At 45.1% G+C, this 23,275-nt stretch overlaps 1 protein-coding gene across 3 annotated transcripts in view; it reads right to left on the bottom strand.

Moving 5' to 3' along the window:
* The window catches only part of RCBTB1 (RCC1 and BTB domain containing protein 1), a 330,491-nt gene that overhangs the window by 256,222 nt on the left and 50,994 nt on the right, over positions 1 to 23,275 (bottom strand). For all 3 annotated transcript variants that reach the window (XM_069205364.1, XM_069205366.1, XM_069205365.1), the window contains exon 2: positions 17,032 to 17,202. In XM_069205364.1, coding sequence (XP_069061465.1) covers positions 17,032 to 17,175 — 144 coding nt within the window. In that variant the 5' untranslated portion in view covers positions 17,176 to 17,202. The remainder of the gene's footprint in view (positions 1 to 17,031; positions 17,203 to 23,275) is intronic.

The following is a 23,275-nucleotide window of genomic DNA, read 5'->3' as shown; positions in this document are numbered from 1 at the left end:
TGGGGGTAATCTTGGTGGTATTCCTCTTTTGAACCCTTCCATAATCGCTTCAATGACAAGAATTGTGAAGAGTGTCAAGTGCTGTCTGTTCTTAAGATAAGCAGCTACAGCTGCTAAATGAAGCCTAATGGAAGTGTACGCTAAGTTTGCCTTCTGTAACTGAATACGGTAAAGGATGATATTTTGGATGAATACCTTGAAGGGATCCCAATTTAGAGCAATGCAAAAGTGCACAACATGTTTCCATTTTGCTGCATAACATGCTCTGCGTGCTTCCATAAGAATATCCATACATTCCTGCGGTAGATTTAGATAACCAAATTCTATGAATTTAGGAGCCACATTGCAGGATTCAACTCCTTTGGATTGGGGTGTCTGATTTGACCTTGACTCTGAGTGAGAAGGGTCTGGGTCGAGGGGAAGCTTCTTGTGTGGTACTACTGAGAGGTCTAAAAGAATGGTTAACCACGGTTGTCAGGCCCGTATGGGAACCATTAGAATGAGTGTGAGAGAAGTTTGCCTGAGTTTCCGAACCAGATACAGAGGGAGAGGTGGAAAAGCGTAGGCAAATATCCCTGACCAGTTCATCAATAGAGCATTGACCTTGGACTGAGGGTGTGGGAACCTGGATGCGAAGTTTGGGCATTTTCTGTTTTCTTGTGTTGCGAAGAGGACTATGGGCCTGATTACAACTTTGGCGGAGGGGGTTAATCCGTCCCAAATGTAACGGATATCCCGCCCGCAGTATTACGATTCCATTATGTCCTATGGAACTCGTAAAACGGTGGGTGGAATATCTGTCACATTTGGGACGGATTAACCCCCTCCGCCTAAGTTGTAATCAGGCCCTATATCTGTAAATCCCCACTTTTGAAAGTAGGGGAGAAGGACTTGGGGTAGAGTTTTCACTCGTGGACTTGTTGCCACATCCTGCTGAGGAGGTCGGCAAAATTGTTGCTAACGGGCATATATTGGGATGAACTGCTGAGTACCAAATGGTCTTGCAAGATGAGACAGCTGTAGAGAATGCCCCCCCCCCTGTTTTTACACATAGTACATGGTTTTCATGTTGTCTGTGCGTATGAGAATTACTTTGTTGGTGAGATGGATCACAAAGGCTTTGAGTGCTAGGTGAACGGCTAGCAGCTCTAGAAAGTTTATGTGCAGGACTCGATGTATGTAATATCAGAGACCCTGGACTGTGAGGTCCTGTAGGTGAGCACCCCACCCCGTCTGAGGGGTGTCCACTGTCAGAATGGTCGGGGGGGGGGAAGGGGGGGGGGGGAACAGGGTCCAGAAATGGGCACCCTTTTAACAGGGTGGTTTTGTTCCACCACTGCAGAGTGTGAAAGGTGAGGCTGTCCACCAACACTAGGTCATCTATTTGACCCTGTGCCTGACACCATTGGCGTGAAAGACATTCCTGTGACAGGTGCATGTGGTACTATTACAATGCAATAAGCCATCATTCCCACGAGTTTCATGATTAATTTTACTTTGACTGGGTGTTAGGTCGAAAATTAGAAAGCTGTATTTGAAAGGTTTGTATCCCTGCTGCATTTGGGTATACTTTTTCCGACTGTCTATTGAGAATGCCCCCCCAAAATAGGACTGTATCTGAAGTGGGTTGAGATGTGACTTAGGAGTTATGAAACCTAATTGATGAAGTAAGTCTATTGTGACTTTGGTACGATGCAAGCATTGACTGAGGTTGCTGGGTTTGATGAGCCAGTTGTCTAGTATGGATAGACATGGATTTTCTCCCTGTGTAAGTGAGGTTCTACTACTGTGAGGCATTTTGTAAACACCCTTGGAGCTGTTGTGACTCCAAGGCACTTTGAATAGGTAGTGATGTCCTATCACAAATATGAAGTATTTGCAATATGTTGGATGTATAGGAATGAGAAAGTAAGCGTAATTTAGATCTAGTGCTGACAAAAGGTCACCTTGTTGCAGTAATGGGATTACATTCTGAAGTGTGACCATGTGAAAGTGTTCTGATATGATATAATGATTTAACGGCCTAAGATCCAATATAGGTCTTAAAGAGCCATTCTTTTGGGGATGAGAAAGTATAGTGATGTTGAAAGAGAACTGGCTCTATTGTCCCTTTGATGAGTAAGGCATGCACTTCCTGTTTGAGGAGAGCGAGATGGTCTTGTGAGAGTCTGTGAGTGCAAGGGGGAATGTTTGGTGGTGTGGAATTGAGCTCTAGACAATAACCATGTATAATATCCAACATCCACTGATCCGTGGTGATTTTTTGCTAATTGTGTAAAAAGAACTGAAGACGACCTCCTACAGGTGTTTGGTAATCAAAGGGAAGGTGCAGTGAGTCATTGCTTCGTGGCATTTGAGGAGGTTCGAGAGGAGAGTGTTTTTCCACTACCTCTGTAGTTATTCCCTATATAGGAACGCCTGTAAAAAACCTCTGTGAGAGGGTGTGTGTTGTTGTCCCTTGATCTATGACTGCGAGGCTTCGGATGTAGTAGGTACAGAGGTTGATTTGAATTCAGGCCTACGAAAAGTACCACAAGAAGTAGGGGACTGCAGCTCCTCCATGGACTTCGCAACCTCATTGTCCTACTTAATTTTCTCCAACACCTGATCGACCTGTGGGCCGAACAGATGTTCCTTATCAAAAGATACATTTAAGATAGACTGCTGTAGCTCCTGCTTGAAACCTGGAACACATAGCAATGCATGTCTGCGCAAGAGGACACTGGTGTTAATTCCTCTTGCTCCTGTGTCGGCTGAGTCTAAAGCAGTTGGAGCTGCTGGAAATTAACTCCCCCTCACTGACAATTTCTTGACCTCTTGGGAGGTACTGGATAAGCTCCTCCATTTCGTCCCAGTGGGCATGATTGTATCTGGCAACTAAGCCTTGTGTGTTGACGATTCGCCAGTGATTGGCTGCTTGTGTTGTGACACGTTTGCCAGAAGCATTGATGAGCTTACTTTCCTTATAAGAAAGCGGAGCATCCTGAGTGACTTGTGAGTTTGCTCTTTTTCTGGCACTGGATACGACCAGGGAGTCAGCAGGAATGTGACCCTTAATAAAAATTAAACAAAATAATAATAAATAAAAATAACAAATCGTTGGACGGGGAGCCCTTGTATTTTTTTTCTACCCATGGTGTGATAATGCGCACTATAGCGGGGTTTTGAAAAATATTGTCTGCATGCCTCAACATACCTTTCAACATGGGTAGGTACTACGTGGATTTACGTGAGGGGGTGAGTGTCTCAAAAAGGAAATCATCCTCAAAGGGGTCTTTATGAAGGGGCAACTGATACTATGTGGCTGTCCTCCCAATGAGTTCTTGAAACATAGTGGTATTGTCCTGTGGCGAAGGCCTAGCTGGGCATACGTCTGTGTCAGTGTCTATGTAAGTGTCCACATCATATTGAGACCAAGGGACTGGATGTAGGGTGAGATTGTCATCCCCGTGTCCTTTGTGTAATGAAAAGACTGTACTGAGCCCTGGGAAGAGAGGTCAAGAGGGTCACCCTGAGATCAGGGAGAAGAGGGAGTTTTTGTTTGTAGTGTATTAATTGGTGGTGGACACGTAGGTAGAGGTGGGTGCCAAGTCCTTTTCCATTCTGCTCTGTTTGACTGGAGACATTGGTGGATTAATAGACTCTTCAAAGAAAAGCGGCCTCTTAAATGGTGAAATAACCATCGCTTTAACCATCACTCTCCCTGTGTGTGGTTATATGCAGCTATGACTCCTTGGCATGAAGCTGTTGTTTCATTTTGTGAAGAATGGGCTCAGGGGATGTTATTGGCTACGAGGCTGTATGGAGTGAGAGTTTCTTCAGTGTGGAAATGCTCTTTACTTTTGGTGTCGTAGTGGTCTGTGCCAAAGCAGAAAGCCTTTTTGGTGCCAAAACAGTCAGTGCCGAATGTGACATGGAAGGTTTTGGGGCATAGGCTGATGGTGTTGGGGCTCGATAGCCTTTGTTTCCGTATTTGTATGTTTTTTGGTGCGAGCAGGGGGAGACTTATTCACGGATGGTTGACCTGCAGGACTTTCCTGCATCTCAAGCATGATGCTGGCATCTGGGTCCCAGTCTTGAATGGAGAAAGCCTCCTCATCAGCAGTAGAAGCCTCCTGTAGTTCCTGCTACTGCTTGGTGTCTGACATGGTGTCCTGGATACCGAAGATGCCGGGAGTCTCAAAACTTTGCAGCTGCATCTCTCAGCAACAAGATCTCTGATCGTGCAGTCTTTTTCGACCAGAAAGACTGGCAAGCTTCACAGTCCTCTTCTCGATGCTCCCACGAGAGAAAATGGTTGCAAACCTCGTGGAGATCGGACCTCGGAAATTTCAAGTGACACTTCGGACAGAAACGGAAGGGCATACGTTCCATTAGGATTTCATTCTCTGAAATGTGGAAAGGAGAAAATTGTGGATCAAAAGTAGCAGCACTGAGGGCCTCAATCAACACGAGTCAATTGGGATAGCATTTTCTTTGGTCTTGGAACGCGAGGGAAGAGAAGTTCTGCAGTCAATCACAATGCTTATGGATTGGAGATTTCCTGAACGGAAAAAGGCCTTGTACGGCCCCGAACCAGAGTACACCGAAAACACAAACAGACCCAACGGCAAAAGAAAACAATCTGAAGGTGGAGTTGATGTCAATGCGCATTACCTACAAGAGGAGGAGTCGCTATACTTAGTGACTTGAAAGACGTTTCAAACAAAAACAACTTGCAACCTTCCAGACCCAACACTAGATGGCGGAAGTATGCAGAGCATGTGTATCTACAGCCATGCATGCCATCGAGATAAACAATAGACATTATTATTATCTAAACCTATTGAATGAACATTAAACTGAAACCACCTAAAACTGCAACTACTAGCTTAAAGTAATAAATGCACTTCAAACATTTGTGGAGGTAAAAAGGACACTTCCAGGACAGTGACAAAGATCTGTGAGAATCAGATTGTTTCTATGCTACGAAGACAACATATGCTCACAGCCTGTGAACACATTAATTTCAAGACCACTATCCTTGTATTCGGTGTGTGAGGAAGAGTATTAATTAATTATGAAAACTACGCCTCAGTCTGCTGATTGTGCCTAATATTAAACTAATTTCTGAAATTTGAGAAAGTAGATGCATGGAATGACCCACCCATGAAACACAACAGCATCACATTTCCTTTTCAGCAAAAAGCTGAGACCATAATTTAATACACTGGCTTAAATGAAATCAAATGATTAAAATGCACTGTGCAAGTAATCACACAGGTAACAGATCTTTGTAGGTCATTTATGCTTAATGTAATGAGTTTTTTGCCACCTCTTTCACTTCACAAGCACCAAGCAAAATAGGAACAAAATAACTGCCAGTTTAAAAAAAATGGAAGTTTAAAACTGTTCTACAGGCGCTTCCTGAACTCTGGCATACTTTCGCAAAGACCTGTTTATGGGAATATATATTTTAAAAAAAATTTCTCTCTCAAATGGTCTCCTTGCACCGACTATGCACCAAGCATTTTAAAATGATTAAAAATAGAAACAGAGGAAAATTATGGCTACTGGAAGAATTTTGAAAGGCACTGCCAGATGGTCTGGACACATTTCAATGACAGGATGTGAGCTGGGAGACAGCTGGTCGACTGTAGGACGTCCTAGTACAATGTAGTAACACCTCATTTTGTACATAAAAAAATGAGTAAATAGGATGTAACCTGGGCCAGTTGTTTGAATCATGAAATCATTAAGATGAATAATAAATATGTAAAGATGATGGCCATTCAAAAGACAAAGAAGAAATTAATGGGAAAAATTACTATTTTCAGGATTTCCACCAGAAGCAAGTAGGAAAATGGACACAAGGACATTCGCTTAAGTTAAGACCTGTCTGGACCAGTCCATAAGAAATCACTGTTACTCCTTCACACTGCATTGGGTAAAAACAAAACTGCTAATTAGCGAGTGCTCTATCAACTGTGGTAGAGCACTTATTTATAACCACGCTGCATATGTTTCCTTGTCTGGCAACAACTTGTAGTAGTTTTGTCTTTCTGCTTGTTCCATACACCGGCCTTTCATTTCCCCACCTTTTTTGTTTTCTACCTCTATAGTACCATTTTCCAGTTAGTCCTTGCCCTAGTAGCCCCCTGGATTTATATCATCATTGCTTACATGTGGTTTGCCTTACCATCCATCTGCTGCAGATTAGGAGTCTCCATCTCCTCATCTTCCCTGGAATACGTGCCTGCTTACGGGTCAACTTATAGACTCACTATATAATCTCCTCTATCCTGGATCACAGTAAGCCATTTGACTCCACGCTCAGTAATGCTCTTTCTGGTGGATACTCTTTCTAGCTGCGGATTCCTCACCTTGTGAATATCCCCTGGGGTCAGACTGTATCCAGTGATTTTTCCCAGCAATTTCCCCACTGGCCTGGAAGGTAGTATCATGAAGCTCTACGTTGGGGACATCGGGCCCCTGCATAGTCCCCAACTCTGGATGCTGATGCCAGTTTCTTTCTGATCTCTGTCCATGCCGTCGGATGCAGATCCATTGGAAATTAGATTATACCAGTATGCCTATCTCTAGATTGGAATATTATTAATACAGCCTAGATGAGGCCATCCCACAAAAACTAGGAGGTGCATGGGGTCAGTGAAGAATTCGCAGTTAGATGGTGTAGAAATCAGAAAAAGCATCACCAAAAGGTAAGCAGCTTTTTCTTATGATGTGTACTTCTAACCACAGATTCCTCACCTTGTGAATAGATCTCAAAGCACTATCTACTTCCGTGCTGGGCCTGTGGAATGAATCAGACCAGGAAACTATAAAAGTACTGACTGGACAAAATGCCTCCCCTGCTGAACCTTGCTGTCCAGGAAGTAGTGTCTTGAAACATGTGAACTGGGCCCATGTAGCTGCATGGCAGATGTCAAAGACTGGCACACTGCCTGCCAATGCAATGGTAAGAGCCTTTGCTCTGGTGGATTAAGCACAAAGACTTTCTGAAAGCTGTTTTTTTTTATTTTTACCATCCAGAACATATCTTTATGTGTAAGACAATCCAGCTGGAGAAGGTTCTCTTCTGCACAGCTCTACCCATCTTCGCCTCAGACAAAAAAAGAAAGACCTGATCATCCACCAGGTGTTCCTTGGTGCGATCGATGTAGATGCTTAGAGCTCTCTTGGGATCAAGGCAATGGAGTCTCTCCTACTATTTAAATGGTTGAGTTGGAATGAAGAAAACTGGCCTATATGGAAGGGCATGACTTCCTTTGGTAGGAATGCTGCTTTTTTTCCGAGTACCATTGTAGCTGGGAAGAAGGTGGGATATGCAGCAGGACAGTAATTCTTGTAACACTTGTAGTTCAATCACAACACAAGGTGATATGACTGGTATGAGAAAGATGGTCTTCAGTGTAAGGAGGCTGAGAGGTATTGGTTCCAACAGGGCACACATGAGATAACTGAAACCAAATTAAGGTTCCACTGAAGCATCACAAAAGGAGTTGGTCACAAATATATGAATCAGCCATTCAAAAACTTCATCAGAGCACGTGCTTTGTGCAATAATGGCCGATCAGGTAGGTGTAAAAAGGCAGAGAGGGCTGATAAGTAACATTAATTATCACCACAGCAAGGCCTTTCTGGCCCATACAAGACAAAATACCCGTAAGTCAGCAAACTGCAGCAGCCTGTAAAGGCTGGATTTTGTGGGTGGAAGACCATATAACAAACTTCATCCAATGTCACATGTAAACAGTTCTGGTGAAGGGACGCCTGGCTAGCAAGATCATACCAATTACTTCAGTAGGAAGATCAAAAGCTATGTGGCTGCTTAACCTCCATGCATAACGGTGCAAATTGGGCATGTTCAGGTGCAGGACATGACAGGAGATCCTCCAGAAGAGGAAGCAGAAGTAGAGAACAGATGCCTCTGGCCAGTAGTTATGGGTACCACACTCTCCTTGCCCAGTTGGGAGGGGGGGAGGAAGGGGGAGCAAGAATGACTTGTGCTGGGCCTTCCTAATCTCCTTGAGAACCCTGGGCAGGAGATGTAGAGATGGGAAGGCATACAGGAGTCCCAAGCTCCTTTCAAAGCAAAAGACATCTCCAAGCAAGAACTGCCTTGTGACATCAAACAAGCCAAATTGTGGACATTGTGCATTCCCTGTGGTGGCAAAAAGATAGATCCAAAGGTTCTCTCCTTTGCTGGAAGACTCCCTGTACCATCTTGGCATGTGGCAGTTCACTACGTTTGGCTGCCCTGGTATTTAGAGATCCTGCCAAGTGGTGTGCAATCAGGAAGATGCCCTGGCCACCAGTCGCAAAGGACCTTCTGACACACAACCAACAACTCCACCCTACCTTGTTTGTTGCACCTCCACATTGTAGTAGTGTTGTTTGTAAGAACCTGTACTTGTTCCTTCTTGATGTTAGGGAGGAATGCTTTCAGTGCCAAATGAATCGCCTGTAACTCCAAGTTGATGTGGATGCGAGCTTCCACTGGAGACCACAGCCCTGTGATCTCCACCTCTTCCAAATTGCATGCCTCAACCCAGCATCAATGCATCTATCAGGACTGTTAACTTTGGGAGGGGCATGGAAAGGAGTCTTCCAATGGTCCAGCTGCAGTCTAGCAGCCACCACTGCAGATTTTTTTTCAGTCTCCTCCGACACCTGGACAGACCCCAAAGGACTTTAGATCCCTCTGCAGAACCGGCATGTGCCACCTGGTCCTGGCCACCAGCAGAATGCAGGAGGCCAAGTACCCTCAGAGCCGTTCCCATTGTGATGACACATCAGGATCATAGCCTGAATGTCGTGGACTTGTTGAGGTGGAGGAAAGGCTCAGAAAAGCACGGTGTCGAGGATGACTCCAAAAAAGAGGAACCATTGTGAAGGAGTCAGGTGCTTCTTCAGCACGTTGATGGAAAAGCCCAATGAAGGTCAGCAGGCAGACCATCGCCTGAAGGTGGTTTACAACTGTTTGAGATGAGCCCGCCTTCAGCAGCCAGTTGTCGAGTTATGGGAAAACTGGTATTCCCAGCCTCCGTTGATGGGTAGAGACTATCACCTTTGTGATCACACAAGCTGTACTGGTACAGCCAAAGGAGTACACCAAGAACTGAAAGTGCTTGTGGCCTACTTGAAACCGCAAGTAGAGTCTGTGGGACTGCAGGACAGGAATATGTATATAGCTGTCCTATAAATCCAACGCCATCATACAGTGTCCTGGATCCAGAGCAAACAGCACTTGGGTGAGCATGTGAATATATCCTTCCAGAGAAAGAATTTCAGAGGGCAAAGATTGAGGATAGGGCAGAGGACTCTGTCCTTACTTGGCACTAAAAAGTAGCGGGAATAACATCCAGTCCTGGTTTCTGAGGCCAGTACCCGCTCTTTGGCTTCCTTGGTCAAGAGAGCTTCAATTTCCCCTTGGAGTATGGATAAATGGTACTTCGGAAGGTTTTGTGGTGTGGGAGGCATGAGGGAGGAGGTGACTGGAAGGGAGGGAGTGAACCTTCTGCACAATCCGGAGCCCGCAATGGCCTTCTCCACTAGGGGAATTAGAAGGCAATACAGCCTCCTATCGGGCGATCAGGTGCTGTAGAGGGCACATTAAAGTGGTTCTAGGGTGGCTGCAGGAGGAGAAGTGAGGGATTGGGTAGTACGCTGTCCCTTTGGGCATGGACGTTGTCGGCTGGATCTCGGTCTTTCACCTTGAACGGCCTAGAAAGCCCTTTATTGCTGCTTTTGCTGTTATTCTCTTCCCAGGCCTTGAAATGAATGAGATAACTGATGAAACTGATGAACAGGCATGCCAACTCAAGAGAGCATGCTGTCACCTTGCTCTTTTTAAAGCACTACAGGGCTGAATCTGCCTTGTCTGCAAAGAGAAATGCACCATAAAATGGCAATCATAAGGAACATTTGGAAGTTGCTTGAAAAGGCAGTGAAGCAAATTCTCACCACATTGGTTCAGACCGCCCTACCCAAGCAGTCGGTGGTGTTCAGACCCAAGCAGATTAAGTTCTTCACAGCAACCTGATGATCCTGAATGAGACGGAGGATGTTCGAACGAGTATCTCTCCAGGAGGAAACTAGTGTTCACCAACCTGAGAGGAAGGTTAGCAAAGGAGAAAATGATTTTAGCAAATGCCTCCATGCATTTTGATTCTCTGTCTGGTGAAAAGAACAAGAATGCATTTCGGCTGAGGTGATTTCCGGAGACTTACACTAACAGGCTCTCTGGGGTGGGGTGCTGAAGGAGGGAGGTGGGGTTCACTGGAGCAGGTCTATGCTATGCACAAGTGTCCAGCAGTGTGTCTATAAGGGCCTCATTAAAACGAGGAAAAGGTTGCTCAGCGGTTGTCCCTGATGGTATCCTTTAATGAGGACATTTGTTTTTATCTCAATGGTAGGCAATGTGAGGTCTAGCACTGCTGCTGCTCTCTCAATGACAGTGGCAAAGGAGCCACATTCTTCAGCAGTCACAGTCAGTAAAGGGGGTTGGAAGCCACTGTCAAGGGAGATATGCAGCTCACTAGCATCCTGTAAAAAATACGTTATTTTCTTTATACGTGTTACTGTCTTCATCATCAAAGACAATCATGATACTGTCTCAGTTTTCAGCTGGTAAAAGTAGTAGAAAAATGGTCTGTCAATCTGACAGAATTTAAGGGAGCGAGCTCAGGATTTGCATTGAATTTAAGTAAATGACAGAACTGAGATTGGCGCAGCGTTAGCAACTATGTAAGGGCCTGTACATCAGAACCACGTGGACAGTCCTAATGGAAAGCATGAGCAACATTGGCCTCCCGGAATGCATGATTACCATCAGCCTCCAGCAACCTGTCACCAACCCCACCCACATCACAGGACACATGCTCACCCCCATTTTTACAACCAGCAACAGAGTCAAGTACAAACATGTCTCGCACCTCACCTGGACTGAACACTACAGCGTCCACTTCACCACCTCAGGATCTACCAAGACAGACACCACATCCCCTAGCTCCACACACAGAAACTGGAGAAACGTATCATAAGACCAGTGGAACAATGGTCAACTCCCACCTTACAGACATCATTCAACCCAGGACAGGCTGCAAAGAACTTCTCCCAGTGGATCATAGAATGTGCCGACACAATTACCCCCGCCAAGCGAGCTAAACTCAAACTACCAGCCAGAAGAGCCAGCTGGGTTCGCTGTGGAACTGAAATCCCCCAAATGCAACTGCTGGCAACTAGAAAGGAAGTGGCGTACCAGTGAAGACAGAAGACCATACCACTTTCAAAACAGCACCCAACCAGTATTACCGCAGACCAAGAGAAACAAAGAAGAACACTCTAGAAGACTGCATAGCAGCCAGCACAGATCATAGCAAAGAGCTCTTTGCCATAGTGAAGGAGTTTTCCAACCCCATAGCCACCGGGAACAACATCACTACCTCCCAAGAACTGTGCAAAACCCTGGCGGTCTTCTTCCACCACAAGATCTCAGCCATTTATGAGAACTTCAAACACCCAACCCCTGCCGCCAACAGCATCAGCCTACTCACACAACTCAAGCCACAATCTCCATCATGAACTCCAAACGCTCAGGAGCACCCACGGACCCATGTCCACACTACAACTTCAACCTTAGTAGCAAGATAATTGGCGACAAACTCAAAAAAGTCCTGAACACCTCCATCACTACGGCCTCCTTCTTCCCCGAGGACTGGAAATGCGCTAAAGTAAGGCCCCCTCTTGAACAAACCATCCACTGACCCAGCAGATCAGAAGAACTGCTGGCCTAACTCCCTGCTCCCCTTTCTTTTTTTGTTTTAATATTGTTATTGGATTTTGAAAAAAAGAACTAAACTGATATATATGAGGATTCATGTCATAACAAAAGACTGTACAGGAGGGTATCCATTCTTCAAGTAACAAGAGAAAGTACAAGAAGGACAATTGGAGAGTATACTGCAGGACAGTTTCAACTTGACAAGTACAATCTATCAAGAAGTTAAAGGCATCAAATCTAAGAGGGGAACACTACACATCAAGCTCATAGTATTTAATATGGCCACCCCATATATTTTTTAATTTGCGCAGGCAGCCTCTGCTCCTATACGTGACCCGTTCTGCAGCCATGCACAAGTCCTTCCCCTTCTCTATTTCCCCAGGTTCGGCCACTCTGAGGCTCCCCAGTACCTGGCAAAATACCTCTTTGCAATCACCAAACACAAATTACAAAACAATTTTGCTTGGCGGAGATCCACATCCATAGGGACACCTAAAAGGATATAGTTGGGATCCTCTGGGGGTCCTGCCTCACTATCTTACCCAGTTCCACTAATACTGTTTTCCAAAAGTAGTGTATGACTGGGAATGCCCTAAGTGTATCAAAGAAATCTCCCCTCTGTCCCTTACATTGTAGGCAATCAGAGGACATTGCTCTTACCATTAAAAAGAGAAACGCCCAGTCACAATAGATCCTGTGAAAGACTGAGTTGGATGAGCTGCAGTCTCGATTTAATTGCTACTTCCCTGGGGAACATTAGAGCGGCTTCCCAGTCTGGATCTTCCAGTTCACCTATTTCCACCTCCTTTGTGAGCCTAAGCTTCTTGAAGGTATCAGGCATGTTATTGTTTATATCTCTAGACACAAATGACACTGCTTTCTCTGTTATCTCCTGCATCAATAGGCTCCCCTCTAAAGGTGCATATTCTGGGAGGTCTGTAGCTATAGCTTCCACCTCCCAAGAATGTTTAAGCGGAAGGTATTTAAAGTGTTGTGTGTCATGGAGTTGGTATTTACTCTGGAGGGAAGAAAAGAACGAGGGCACCAACTTCTAGCAAGTCACCCACCTTGGAAATACCTATGCAGTCCACACCTTAAACCCTCTCAGCTTTCCTAACTCCTTGAAACTGCTCCCTAACCATAGGGGAGTTTCCTGGGTGATTTTATTTGCCCATCCCATACATCTCTTTGACTTATGCCATGCCACAATTGCAGCTTGGGTTGCCGGTAGGAGATTCCTCCTTGTGTTTTTTGCCAGTGCATAGGTGGGGTGTTCCCTGTCTGTGTTTTTCCATTCAATTATGGCAATCAAATGTGAAGCCCTTCCTTGCTCTCCTTATTGGCAAAGGTTCTTAAAAAGGCAATCAACCAGTAACTCAAGGAACACCTGGAATAATACAACCTGCTAGGCCCCTCTCAATCTGGATTCCGAGCCAACCACAGGATTAAGACAGCCCGGACTGCAGCCACTGACAACATAAGGGCCCTCCTAGACTTAGGCGAAACAGCAGTCTCATCCTTCTGGACTGGTCAGCCACCTTCAACACCATCTCCCACCACATCTTGATCAACAGACTCCACCAAACCAGAATCCAGGGAGCTGCCCTTAAATGAATCATTTAATTACTCACCAAAAAACCTTAGAGAATCCATCTCCAACCATTCACCTCAGAACCCAAGAAGATCATTTGCAATGTCCCACAAGGATCGTTCCTCAGCCCCACCCTCTTCAACACATACATGACCCCTCTGGCCAACACAATCATATCGTAAGTACTCAACATCATCTCCAATGCCGATGCCACCCAGCTCATCCTCTTGCTGTTGGAAGGCCCCTCCACCACCAGCGACAACTTCCACAGATGTGTGATGAACGTCACCGACTGGATGAAAGACAACTTTCTCAAGCTCAACACTGAAGTCCTTATCTTGGAGAACAACACCTAGCCATGGAACGTCACTTGGTGGCCTGCTGAACTCGGCCCTTCATCCACCCTGACATACCACACCCGCAACCTCTGCATCATCTTGGACAGCAAGATATCTATGCAGAAACAGGTAAATTCAGTCTAGTCTGCCTGCTTCCACACCCTAAGCATGCTCTGTAAGATTTTCAGGTGGCTCTCAAAGAACACCAAAAGAACCATCACTCAATCCCTTGTCACCAGGAGGCTGGACTATGGTAAGACTCTTTACGTAGGAATCACTGCACGCTTCCTGAAGAGACTATAGACACAACTAAACTCAATGGCACGACTCATCCTTGACCTCCCCGGACTGACTCACATCACCCCTCACCTCAAGAAACTACAGTTGCTCCCAATCCAGAAGAGATGCCAGTTCAAGATGCTGACCCGCACATACAAAGCCCTGTACAACAAAGGGCCTGCCTACATCAACAAATGAATGACCTTCTACCAACTGGCCAGACACCTGCAATTCACCTCCCCCATCTACTGATCATCTAACAGCAGAGGACACTGCTTCCCTCACCTGGCAGCCAAAGATTGGAATGACCTTCCCCTGCACCTCAGGAACGTTGCATCGCTCAAGGAATTCAGAAAAGGACTCAAGACATGGCTGTGCGAATAAACTGAGCACCGCAAAGCAGCTAGCGACTCCAGAGCATTGAGACTTTCATGGGTGATTTGCCGCACTTTATAAACCTGATTGACTGAATGCAGAACCGCGTGATGCCAGCTATCGACGTGCGCGACAGGTTTTATAAATACACAGACCTCCTCGCTTCCATCTTACATGCGGTTTACACGGACGCCTTCGATTCTGCCATCTTGCCTCCTGCTATGAGAGAAGCAACATTAAGTAACCATCTAATGCCATACAAGCCTCATAAAAAATGTGATTCATATCAAACAATATCACTCATAAATGTCAACTATATATTTATAGCCAAGCTCCTTGCCAACAGATTGCTCCCATTACTCCTGTTGTTAGTCTGCCCGGATCAACACAGTTTCATTCAATGGCAGACAATATATGATCTATATCTGCGGTCACTCGCCAAATTGACCCGGAGATAAAAAATTAGCCACCTTTTTGGAAGCCACAGAAGAGTCTGATTCAATAGAGCAGTCTTTCCTTATGACTGTGCTTGAACGGATGGGCATGGTCAAGGCCATGATTAAACGGGTCACGGTCCTGTATACTGAACCGAACGCCAAGTTGAGGGTTGGGGGGTCTGCTAGCCTCCTCAATCCCCATTTCTAGAGGCCCCAGACAGGGGTGCCCATTGTCTCATTTTTTTTGCTCTCAGTGTGGAGCCCCTTGCTAGTATGCTAGGGGTTCTTTTTTCATAGGGGCAATACGTACAGATGATGTAAAATTGTCTTGTCATTATAAGCGGATGACATTTTATTCATAGTGAGAAATTCCAAGGCTTACCTCCTTTCTATCACTGAAGAAATAACATTTGGTAGTAAGGCTAGTCTGAATATAAACTGGTCAAAAATCGGTGATGCTCCCATTGACCAGATGCATGGTAAATCTGAACCTCCAACTTCTAATGCAGGAGCAGCTTGAGCCTGTTAGATATCTAGGGATTGATTGTCACTGGAACCATGCAGTTATAGCTAGTGAAATCGGAGTGGTGTGTGCACTCCATCACGCAATTGATTGACCGATGAATCAGGTTGCCTCGGTCTGTGGTCAGCTGGGTGGAGCTAATGAAAATTATGTTACTTTCAAATTTAGTATACTCATCTCAGACTATCCTGATTCCCTTCACAGTGCTTACCTGATCAACTAACATTTATGATGGTGCATCTGGAATAGGCAGGACGTCAACCAAGAATTGCAAGGCAAATATTTACTATGCCTTACAACACAGGTGGTTTGATTGCCCCCAATGTTGAGGTTTACTCCCTCATAGCCATGTACAGTTTGCACACTGTTGGTACCATAATATAAGACAGACCTCACACTGAGACAGAGGTGGGACTGGAGCCCCCACTCCATTACATATGATCCTATTGAAAGCACTCACATACCAACTCAATGAAATTCAAACACTGGACTGCATGATCTAGACGTGGTCTACATTGGCTAAGTTGTAAAGAACGACTCTACTCACCAACGCCCCCTTTGTCCATAAGCCTATGATGCAGATGAGGATGGAAATAGGCATGATGAGACAGCTCATCATGGTGGAGGTTTACACACTATTGGTGACCTCTATGTGAATCTTTGCTTTAAAACATTTGAAGAATATATGGAGGAGAGGGAAAAAGGCCTACCTCCATTGACACCTTGGCATACCATAGGTTGGTACTGCATATCCTGACTTTGCATCTGAACCTCCTGAATCAAGTTTAAGCACCTACGTTGTTACCAACCCAAAACATGCTAAATTGAGGACACAAATTTCTAACTATTTGGCTGATGAAAGTGAATGGAGTTATCATTAAAAACCACATGGGAGCCTGGTAGGTCTTACTGCTGCAAACAGATCAAAAACATATCTTCAAATCTTAAATTTAGGTTGATCCAACTTAAATACATACATAGGGCTCACTATATTCCTGTAAATATGTTATGATATGGTTTATCAGACAATGCAAACTGTTGCAGATGTGGTGCTTCTGATGCTGCCTTATTGCACATAACCTGGGCTTGTCCTGTGCTCAAATATTATTGGTGTAAACCGCTAGATACATTAAAGTTGAACACAGGTGAGGAGTTGGTAATAGTGCCACTGATGGCCAACTTGTGATACGTGAAGGAGATACACAAACAATTGTTTGACAGAGTAACACTACAATGGAGAAACAAGGCTGCCTCAAGTTGTGAAAACTGGATGAAAAAGTTAACATGTAGCGAGCACATTGAAACATATGGTATGCTGCTGCCACCAGCATTCCACCCACGCAACACAGCATCCCACCCGTGCAACACTTGGGCTCCACTCCTAGTTTATTTGACTTGTATAACCAACACTCCTGAATTTGCACAGACTCCCACTTCATTGTTACTTCCCCACAATGCCATTGTATAGTGTGTTTTCTAACTGATATAGAGACAACTATGATTCAAGTCGACTCAGGTATTATATGTGTACTTGCTTGCATGATTGGCCATATTATTTACTGTGTAATAAATGTGTGAGTTTTATTGACGATATGTAAAGAGTACTGCCATGTTGCTCAAATTGAAAAGCAAAAAAAATAGATAAATAAAATAGTATAAGTGAAGCCATAAAGGCCAACACCACTATGACTTCCCACACTTACCTCATCGTTATGGGTTATGTATATGGCCTCATTTGCTGATGTACCAAAAACGCAGGCTTTCCGAATAGAAGCTATTTCCTGAGGTGACAGGAGAGTAAATATGGGCCACTTCCCCACATCTACCATGGTTTGATTTGGTCTCATGTAAAGGACTTCACGGTCACATTTGTGCTGCAAAAGACAAAAGCATAAGAGTACTCTTTAATAGTCATAAAACAATGTTATGTGCATTTAAACTTTACATCCATGGTAATTCATTTACCCATCAAACACACCACAGGCAAAACGTTCCATCCTTGCTCCTTTGCACCCAGCCAGAGTGGCAACCACTAACAAAGAGGACACTGGGCAAACACAGGTTATGCTGTAATTTCATAGGAAAGGGAGATTCCCAGTATATTAAGAGATGTTGACAAATAACAGGAATAAAGATCCTCTCCTCTTACGTTTAAGCTTAACTCAAGCAATTTATTGCTCATTATACTTTTATGTACTAATTTCTAAAGCTGCCAGATAGTGAATCACAGAATAGATACGTAAACCTGAACCACAGTTAGCTTTGACAGTGACTGGCAGAAAACCAATCTGCACATTTTACACAAAACAATAAATCCCCAACCAAATGGATCGAGAAGAGAAAGGCAAGGAGTAAGAACATGAGACGATGATAGGGCGGGGGGAGGCGTTCTAATAAAGTAGAATACAGAGAAAAAACAAACACAACTTGCCCAAGATTTTCCGTGCATCCTATACCATCTAGGTTCCTCACGTCCCATTATGGCAACATTGTATATAATAAACACCATACCCGACAGTCTTTGCCCTAGGCATACTACGATTCCCCTGTATCAAGAAATTCACATTCCTGCATGGACAACCACCTTCCCAAATGTAGTCTCCGATGCACATTCCTCTCTTTCTTCAAAACAAAATCCCCAACATAACATCTTCACTCTTCAGAAACTGTACAAAGTTGGTGTCACATGTCAAAAATACATATTCAAACACAGCCAACCCCCATTACATTTCTAGGCTTGTAGGCATTTTGAAGTCCTCGTTGTCTGGGGACATTGATCATGTGCTCAACTTATCCCATTATTTTAAAAAAGTGAAAAGCCCATGAAAAATAAATGATATACCCAGGACCTAGCCACATCTAAAAGGAGATCCTCTTTTCTGAATGAGACGAGAGGGAAATACCCGCAATGAACCAGGAGTCCCATAATTGACATATCAGATGAAACTTGGGCTGCTGACACCCATGCTGTTAGTTATCTGGGTCGCTAGACATAACTTCTGGCTTGTTGTGGTAAACAAAAAGGTCCCTACTACACTTTCTGCCCTCAGGCAGAGGAGTGGATGAAGGTTCTTCCAATTTAGACTGTTACTCTTAACATGCACTCAATGTACTGTTTAATGACCTACATCTGAAGGGTTGTTCCTTTGTGCTAACAAAGACCCACCCTGTTTTCACAAAATCCCTGACATCCTTGGGCAGCTCCCACTCAGTTAACACAAATTCTTGCTCCCTGGATCGTTGTCTCGCAACTTTATATGGTAAAGGATTAGCCTTGATATCACTGATCACGTTTCATCAACATTGCCCATTCGGGCTTTGTTAGTTGTTAAACTTGCACATAAATATTGCATTGTCGAATATGTTGAATATACATGACAACCATGTAAATGAACTGATAAAAAAGGAGAAAAAGAAGTATCCTCAAACATATTTCAATTTTGCAAAGATCACATTCAATCTCACAGCCACTGCATATGACAAGACTATCCTTCAATCAATCAATCAGGGTTCTTATACAGTGCAACTACTCACCTGTGAGGGTCTCAAGGTGCTGAGGGGGTGGGGGGGTGTGGGAGGGGCTTGCGGATTAGTTGAAGAGCCTGCAGATTAGTTGAAGAACCATGTCTTGAGGTCCTTCCTGGATTGCAATGGTGATTGCAGGGAGCTCCAGGTCTTCGCAGTGAGGTAGGAAAAGGATCTTCCTCCAGCTGTGGTCTTGTGGATCCGTGGGATGGTGGCCAAGGCTAGTTGGGTGGAGCCTTGATGGCAGATGGGAGTGTGGAAGGAAAAGCGGTGGGTGAGGTATGAAGGTCCGGCATTGTGGAGGGCATTGTAGGCATGCATGAGGAGCTTTAAGGTAATTCTGTGGTTGATAGGTAGCCAGTGAAGGTTTCTCAGGTGGCCAGTCATGTGGCTAAACCATGTCTTGTTCAGGATAAGTCTAACGGATGTGTTCTAGATGTTCTGTAGTTTCTTTAAGAGCTTCTGGGTGATGCCAGTGTAGAGTGAGTTGCCGTAGTTGAGTCTGCTGCTGACGAGCACATGGGTGACCGTGTTGCCGGACTCAGTGAGGATCCACTTTAAGATCTTTCGAAGCATTTGGAGCATATGGAAGCAGGAGGACAAAACGGCATTGGCTTGGCGGTTCACTGAGAGCAAGGAGTCCAGGATGATGCTTAAGTTTTGTAAGTGGTCCGTGGGTGTGGGGAGTCTGAACGCTGCAGGCCACTAGTAGACATCCCAGGCACAGGGGGTGGAGCCCAGGATGATGACTTTGGTCTTGTCGGAGTTAAGCATGAGGCAGCTGTCCTTCATCCAGGTGGAGACTGCCTTCATCCCGTTGTGGAAGTTGCTCTTGGCGGCTGTAGGTTCATCTGTGAAAGAGAGAATCAGATGGGCATCATCGGCATAGGAGACAATGTTGAGTCTGTGGCATTTGTTGATGGCTGCAAGCGGGGCCTTATAGATGTTGAAGAGGGTGGGGCTCATGGAGGATACCCGAGGCACTGCGCAGCTGATCTCTATGGGATGGTGGAAGTCTAACTCTAGGAGACTGTCAAAGGTGGCTGAGAGGTCCAAGAGGATGAGGGCAGCAGTTTTGCCTCGGTCTGGGATGGTGCGGGTGTCAACTATAACGATGAGGAGGGAGGTCTCAATGCTGTGGTTGCTTCTGAAGCCCGATTGGGAGAGGTTCAGGATGTGGTTCATTTCGATGAACTCGGAGAGCTGGGTGTTGATAGCTTTCTCAATGACTTTGGCTGGGAAGAGGAACAGCGAGATCGGTTTGTAGTTCTTGAGGTAAGTTGGGTCGGCAGAGAGTTTCTTAAGCAGGGGTTTGATCTCTGCATGCTTCCAGTCTTCCAGGAAGATGGTGGACTTGATGGAGCTGTTGATGGTGCAGCAGAGTTCGGGTGTGATGGCAGTGCTGGATCTGTTAAAGATGTGGTGAGGGCTGGGATCCAAGGAGGCTCCAGAGTGGATACTCTTCATGATCCTGAGGGTGTCGTCAGATGTGAGGGTGGTCCAGTTGGATAAGATCTGATGGGCTCTGGAGTCACTGAGTGCAGTGGTTGCAGGTCAGGCGGGTGGGTCTTGGATTGCAAACGGTCGTAGATCTCCTTGATCTTGCGGTGGAAGAATGTAGCGAGGTTGTCACAGAGGTTTTGTGAGGGGGATATCTGCGGTCTCTGTGTTGGGTTTGGCAAATTCTTTAACTACAGCGAAGAGTTCTCTGCTGCTGTGTAGGCTGGCATTGATGTGTTCCTGTATGGCTGCTTTATTTGTTTTTCTGATGAAGTGATGGTGGTTTTGAAGGCTGTGAGGTCTGCCACAATCTTGCTGCTCCTCCATCTTTTCTGGTGCCATCTGTAGGTGCGTTTGGACTCTTGGAGTTCGGGGGAGAACCAGCTGACTTTCTCCGAGGGCTGCGCGGTGGAGGTTGCGTGCTGAGGTGTTGGCATCCGTGGATGTCGGTGGTCGGGTTTTGCTGAGGGAGGTGGTGAGCTGGTCTTCCGTGACCTTGTTCAAGCTTCTGCGAGGATCATTGTGGGCGTGGTGACATAAAGTGGGTATGGTGAAGGAGAAGTGGACGCAATGATAGTCGGTCCAGTGTAGCTCAGAGGCGTGGCTGACGGAGATGTTGTTGCTTGCGGAGACGATGGGGTAGGGTGTGTGTTCTGCTGAGTGGGTTGGAGTTGTGACCAGTTGTTCGAGTCTGATGGTGGTGAGGTTCTCCAGAAGGGATAAGGTGTTGTGGTCGTCGAGGTTGTCCAGGTGTTAGTTGAGGTGGCCGAGGAAGATGTAGTCTGTTGAGGGGAGAGCCTGGTGAGTGATGAAGTCGACTATGGCTTCACTGAAGGGGGGGCAGGGTAACGGGGGGTCTGTATTCTAGGGTGCTGCAGATGGTGGTGCTCGGTGGTCTGGAAGTAGAGGTGTTCCATTTCGGATGAGAGGTCGAAGTCTTTGTGAGGCGGAGGGTGTTTTTGTGTACAATGGTGATGCCTCCTCCTGCTCGGTTGACACATCCTTATGGATGATTTTGTAGCCATCGGGGATAGTGGTTGCGATATCCGGGGCTGGGTTGGAGTTCAGCCAGGTTTCCGTAAAGAAGGCGACATCAGAGAAGATGGAGTCGACCAGGTCCTAGATCTCCACGGAATGTCTTTTGCGGGAGCAGGTGTTGGGTGGGATGCATCTGAGGTGGTCAGGTCCAGTTCTTGAATGTAGTAAGGTCAGTGGGTCTGGTGTGCGGCAAGAGGAGAAGGCGCATTTGCGGCAGGTGAACAGGCCTTCGGTGTTCTTCGCTGATGCGAGGTGGTGGAACGGATGGGGTTGATTGCGTGGAAGGTGGTGAAGTCGTACCGTTAGATGGTCCGAGAACCATGGTCTGTGGCGCTGGGCAAGGTCCAGGCACAGACAGGATTGCCTTTGGCATGCCTTCAGAACTCCAGTAGCGTGCCCACTGCGCGGCTGCCATTAAGTAGTGTTAGGAGAGAGCTGGACAGCTGGGAGGCAGGAAGTGGGAAAATGGTGCTGGAAGGGGCGATGCTGCAGGGGGCAAACAGCAGCAAGGGCACAAAAAGAAAAACAAGCGCAAAAAAAAAAAAAAGAGGAGAAATTAGGGAAAGTGAAAGAAACCAGTAATAGATAAAAAGGTTGAAAAAAAAGAGCAGAGGAGCAAAAAAAGTGGAAAGCAGAAGAGCAGAGGGCAGAGAGCAGCAGCAGGGCGGAGCGGAGATGCTCCCCACTGGACAACCAGGGTTGAGGTGCAGGCGGGTGACTGCGGGTGGAGGAGGACCTTGAATTAACGGCCTGAAAGGGTTAGGTGGAAACAGCTACCAGGCAGAGCTGTGCGGTGAGGGAAGCAACTTCCTGACAAGGTCAACATTTTATAACAGCAAGATCAGGTAAGAGAAGATTCAAGCTAATGAAATCTTGAATTTTATTTTTTTTAAACTTTGACTAAATTTAAGCGTAAGCAAATGCAGTAGCATTTGTTTATTCTTTTGATCAACAATCATGATGATTTTGAAAGCCATTAACAGCTAACCTTCTTCTTGAAGGACTTAGACATACTTGAAGTGGTTCTAAAAGTCCTCAAAGCCAAGACAGACTTAAAACTCTTTCTGTGTATCCTTCATTTGACACTATTATTCTATACATCTCAGGGAAACTGGATAAACCACAAATATAACCCTCTCTATATGTCCTGCTTTAAATCAAGCCAGAATCACTCAGACTCACAAGAAGTCCTATAAAGGCCTCTCCAGCCTTTCCAAATAAAGACCTATCTGCAGGATATATACATTCCTGAAAAAACTGGAACTTTTCAAATTATATTTGTAAACATATAATTTAAGTATTTGAACAGAAATGACACAAAACAGCTGAATTCACGACACAACCAGTTCAAATGCATTAAGCAAGCCCAACCCATTCTAATCTATCCACACTGTAGAACGCATCCCCACAAGACTATTTAAAAGACCATATCTATTTAAAATAATGGTCGCGTACAGTAATCCTACCAGCAAGACAGAACACACCTACCTTTTTGTTCACTATTCAAGATATATCATATGAAAATATTTTTAAAAAATGATTTCTTTTATAAGATTACAGCTTGGGCTTCAGCTTAATATAACAATAAATCATTCAAATGTTTAGACTTTCAAATTATATTTGCAATATTCATGAAATCACTGGAAATTCTTTCAAAATAACTTTGCAAATCATGCACATCTATTGGCCTTGCAACCTAGTTATTTTGTACTTACCTTGAATTAGAATCATCTTTATTTTCACTACTAATCAATTAATTCAAATTATCAGATCAGAGCCATCTTCATATCCAACAATTGTTCTACTGCACCTTGGCAATAAATCGATTTTCAAACTGACAATGTTTTAGCCAATAATCATGGGAATCTTTCCAATGGCAATTAA

This window comes from Pleurodeles waltl, chromosome 8, assembly GCF_031143425.1.
Source record: "Pleurodeles waltl isolate 20211129_DDA chromosome 8, aPleWal1.hap1.20221129, whole genome shotgun sequence".
Taxonomy (NCBI): Eukaryota; Metazoa; Chordata; class Amphibia; order Caudata; family Salamandridae; genus Pleurodeles; species Pleurodeles waltl.
Note: the sequence above shows the minus strand (reverse complement) of the source record. Positions and strands in the feature narration are given on the sequence as shown.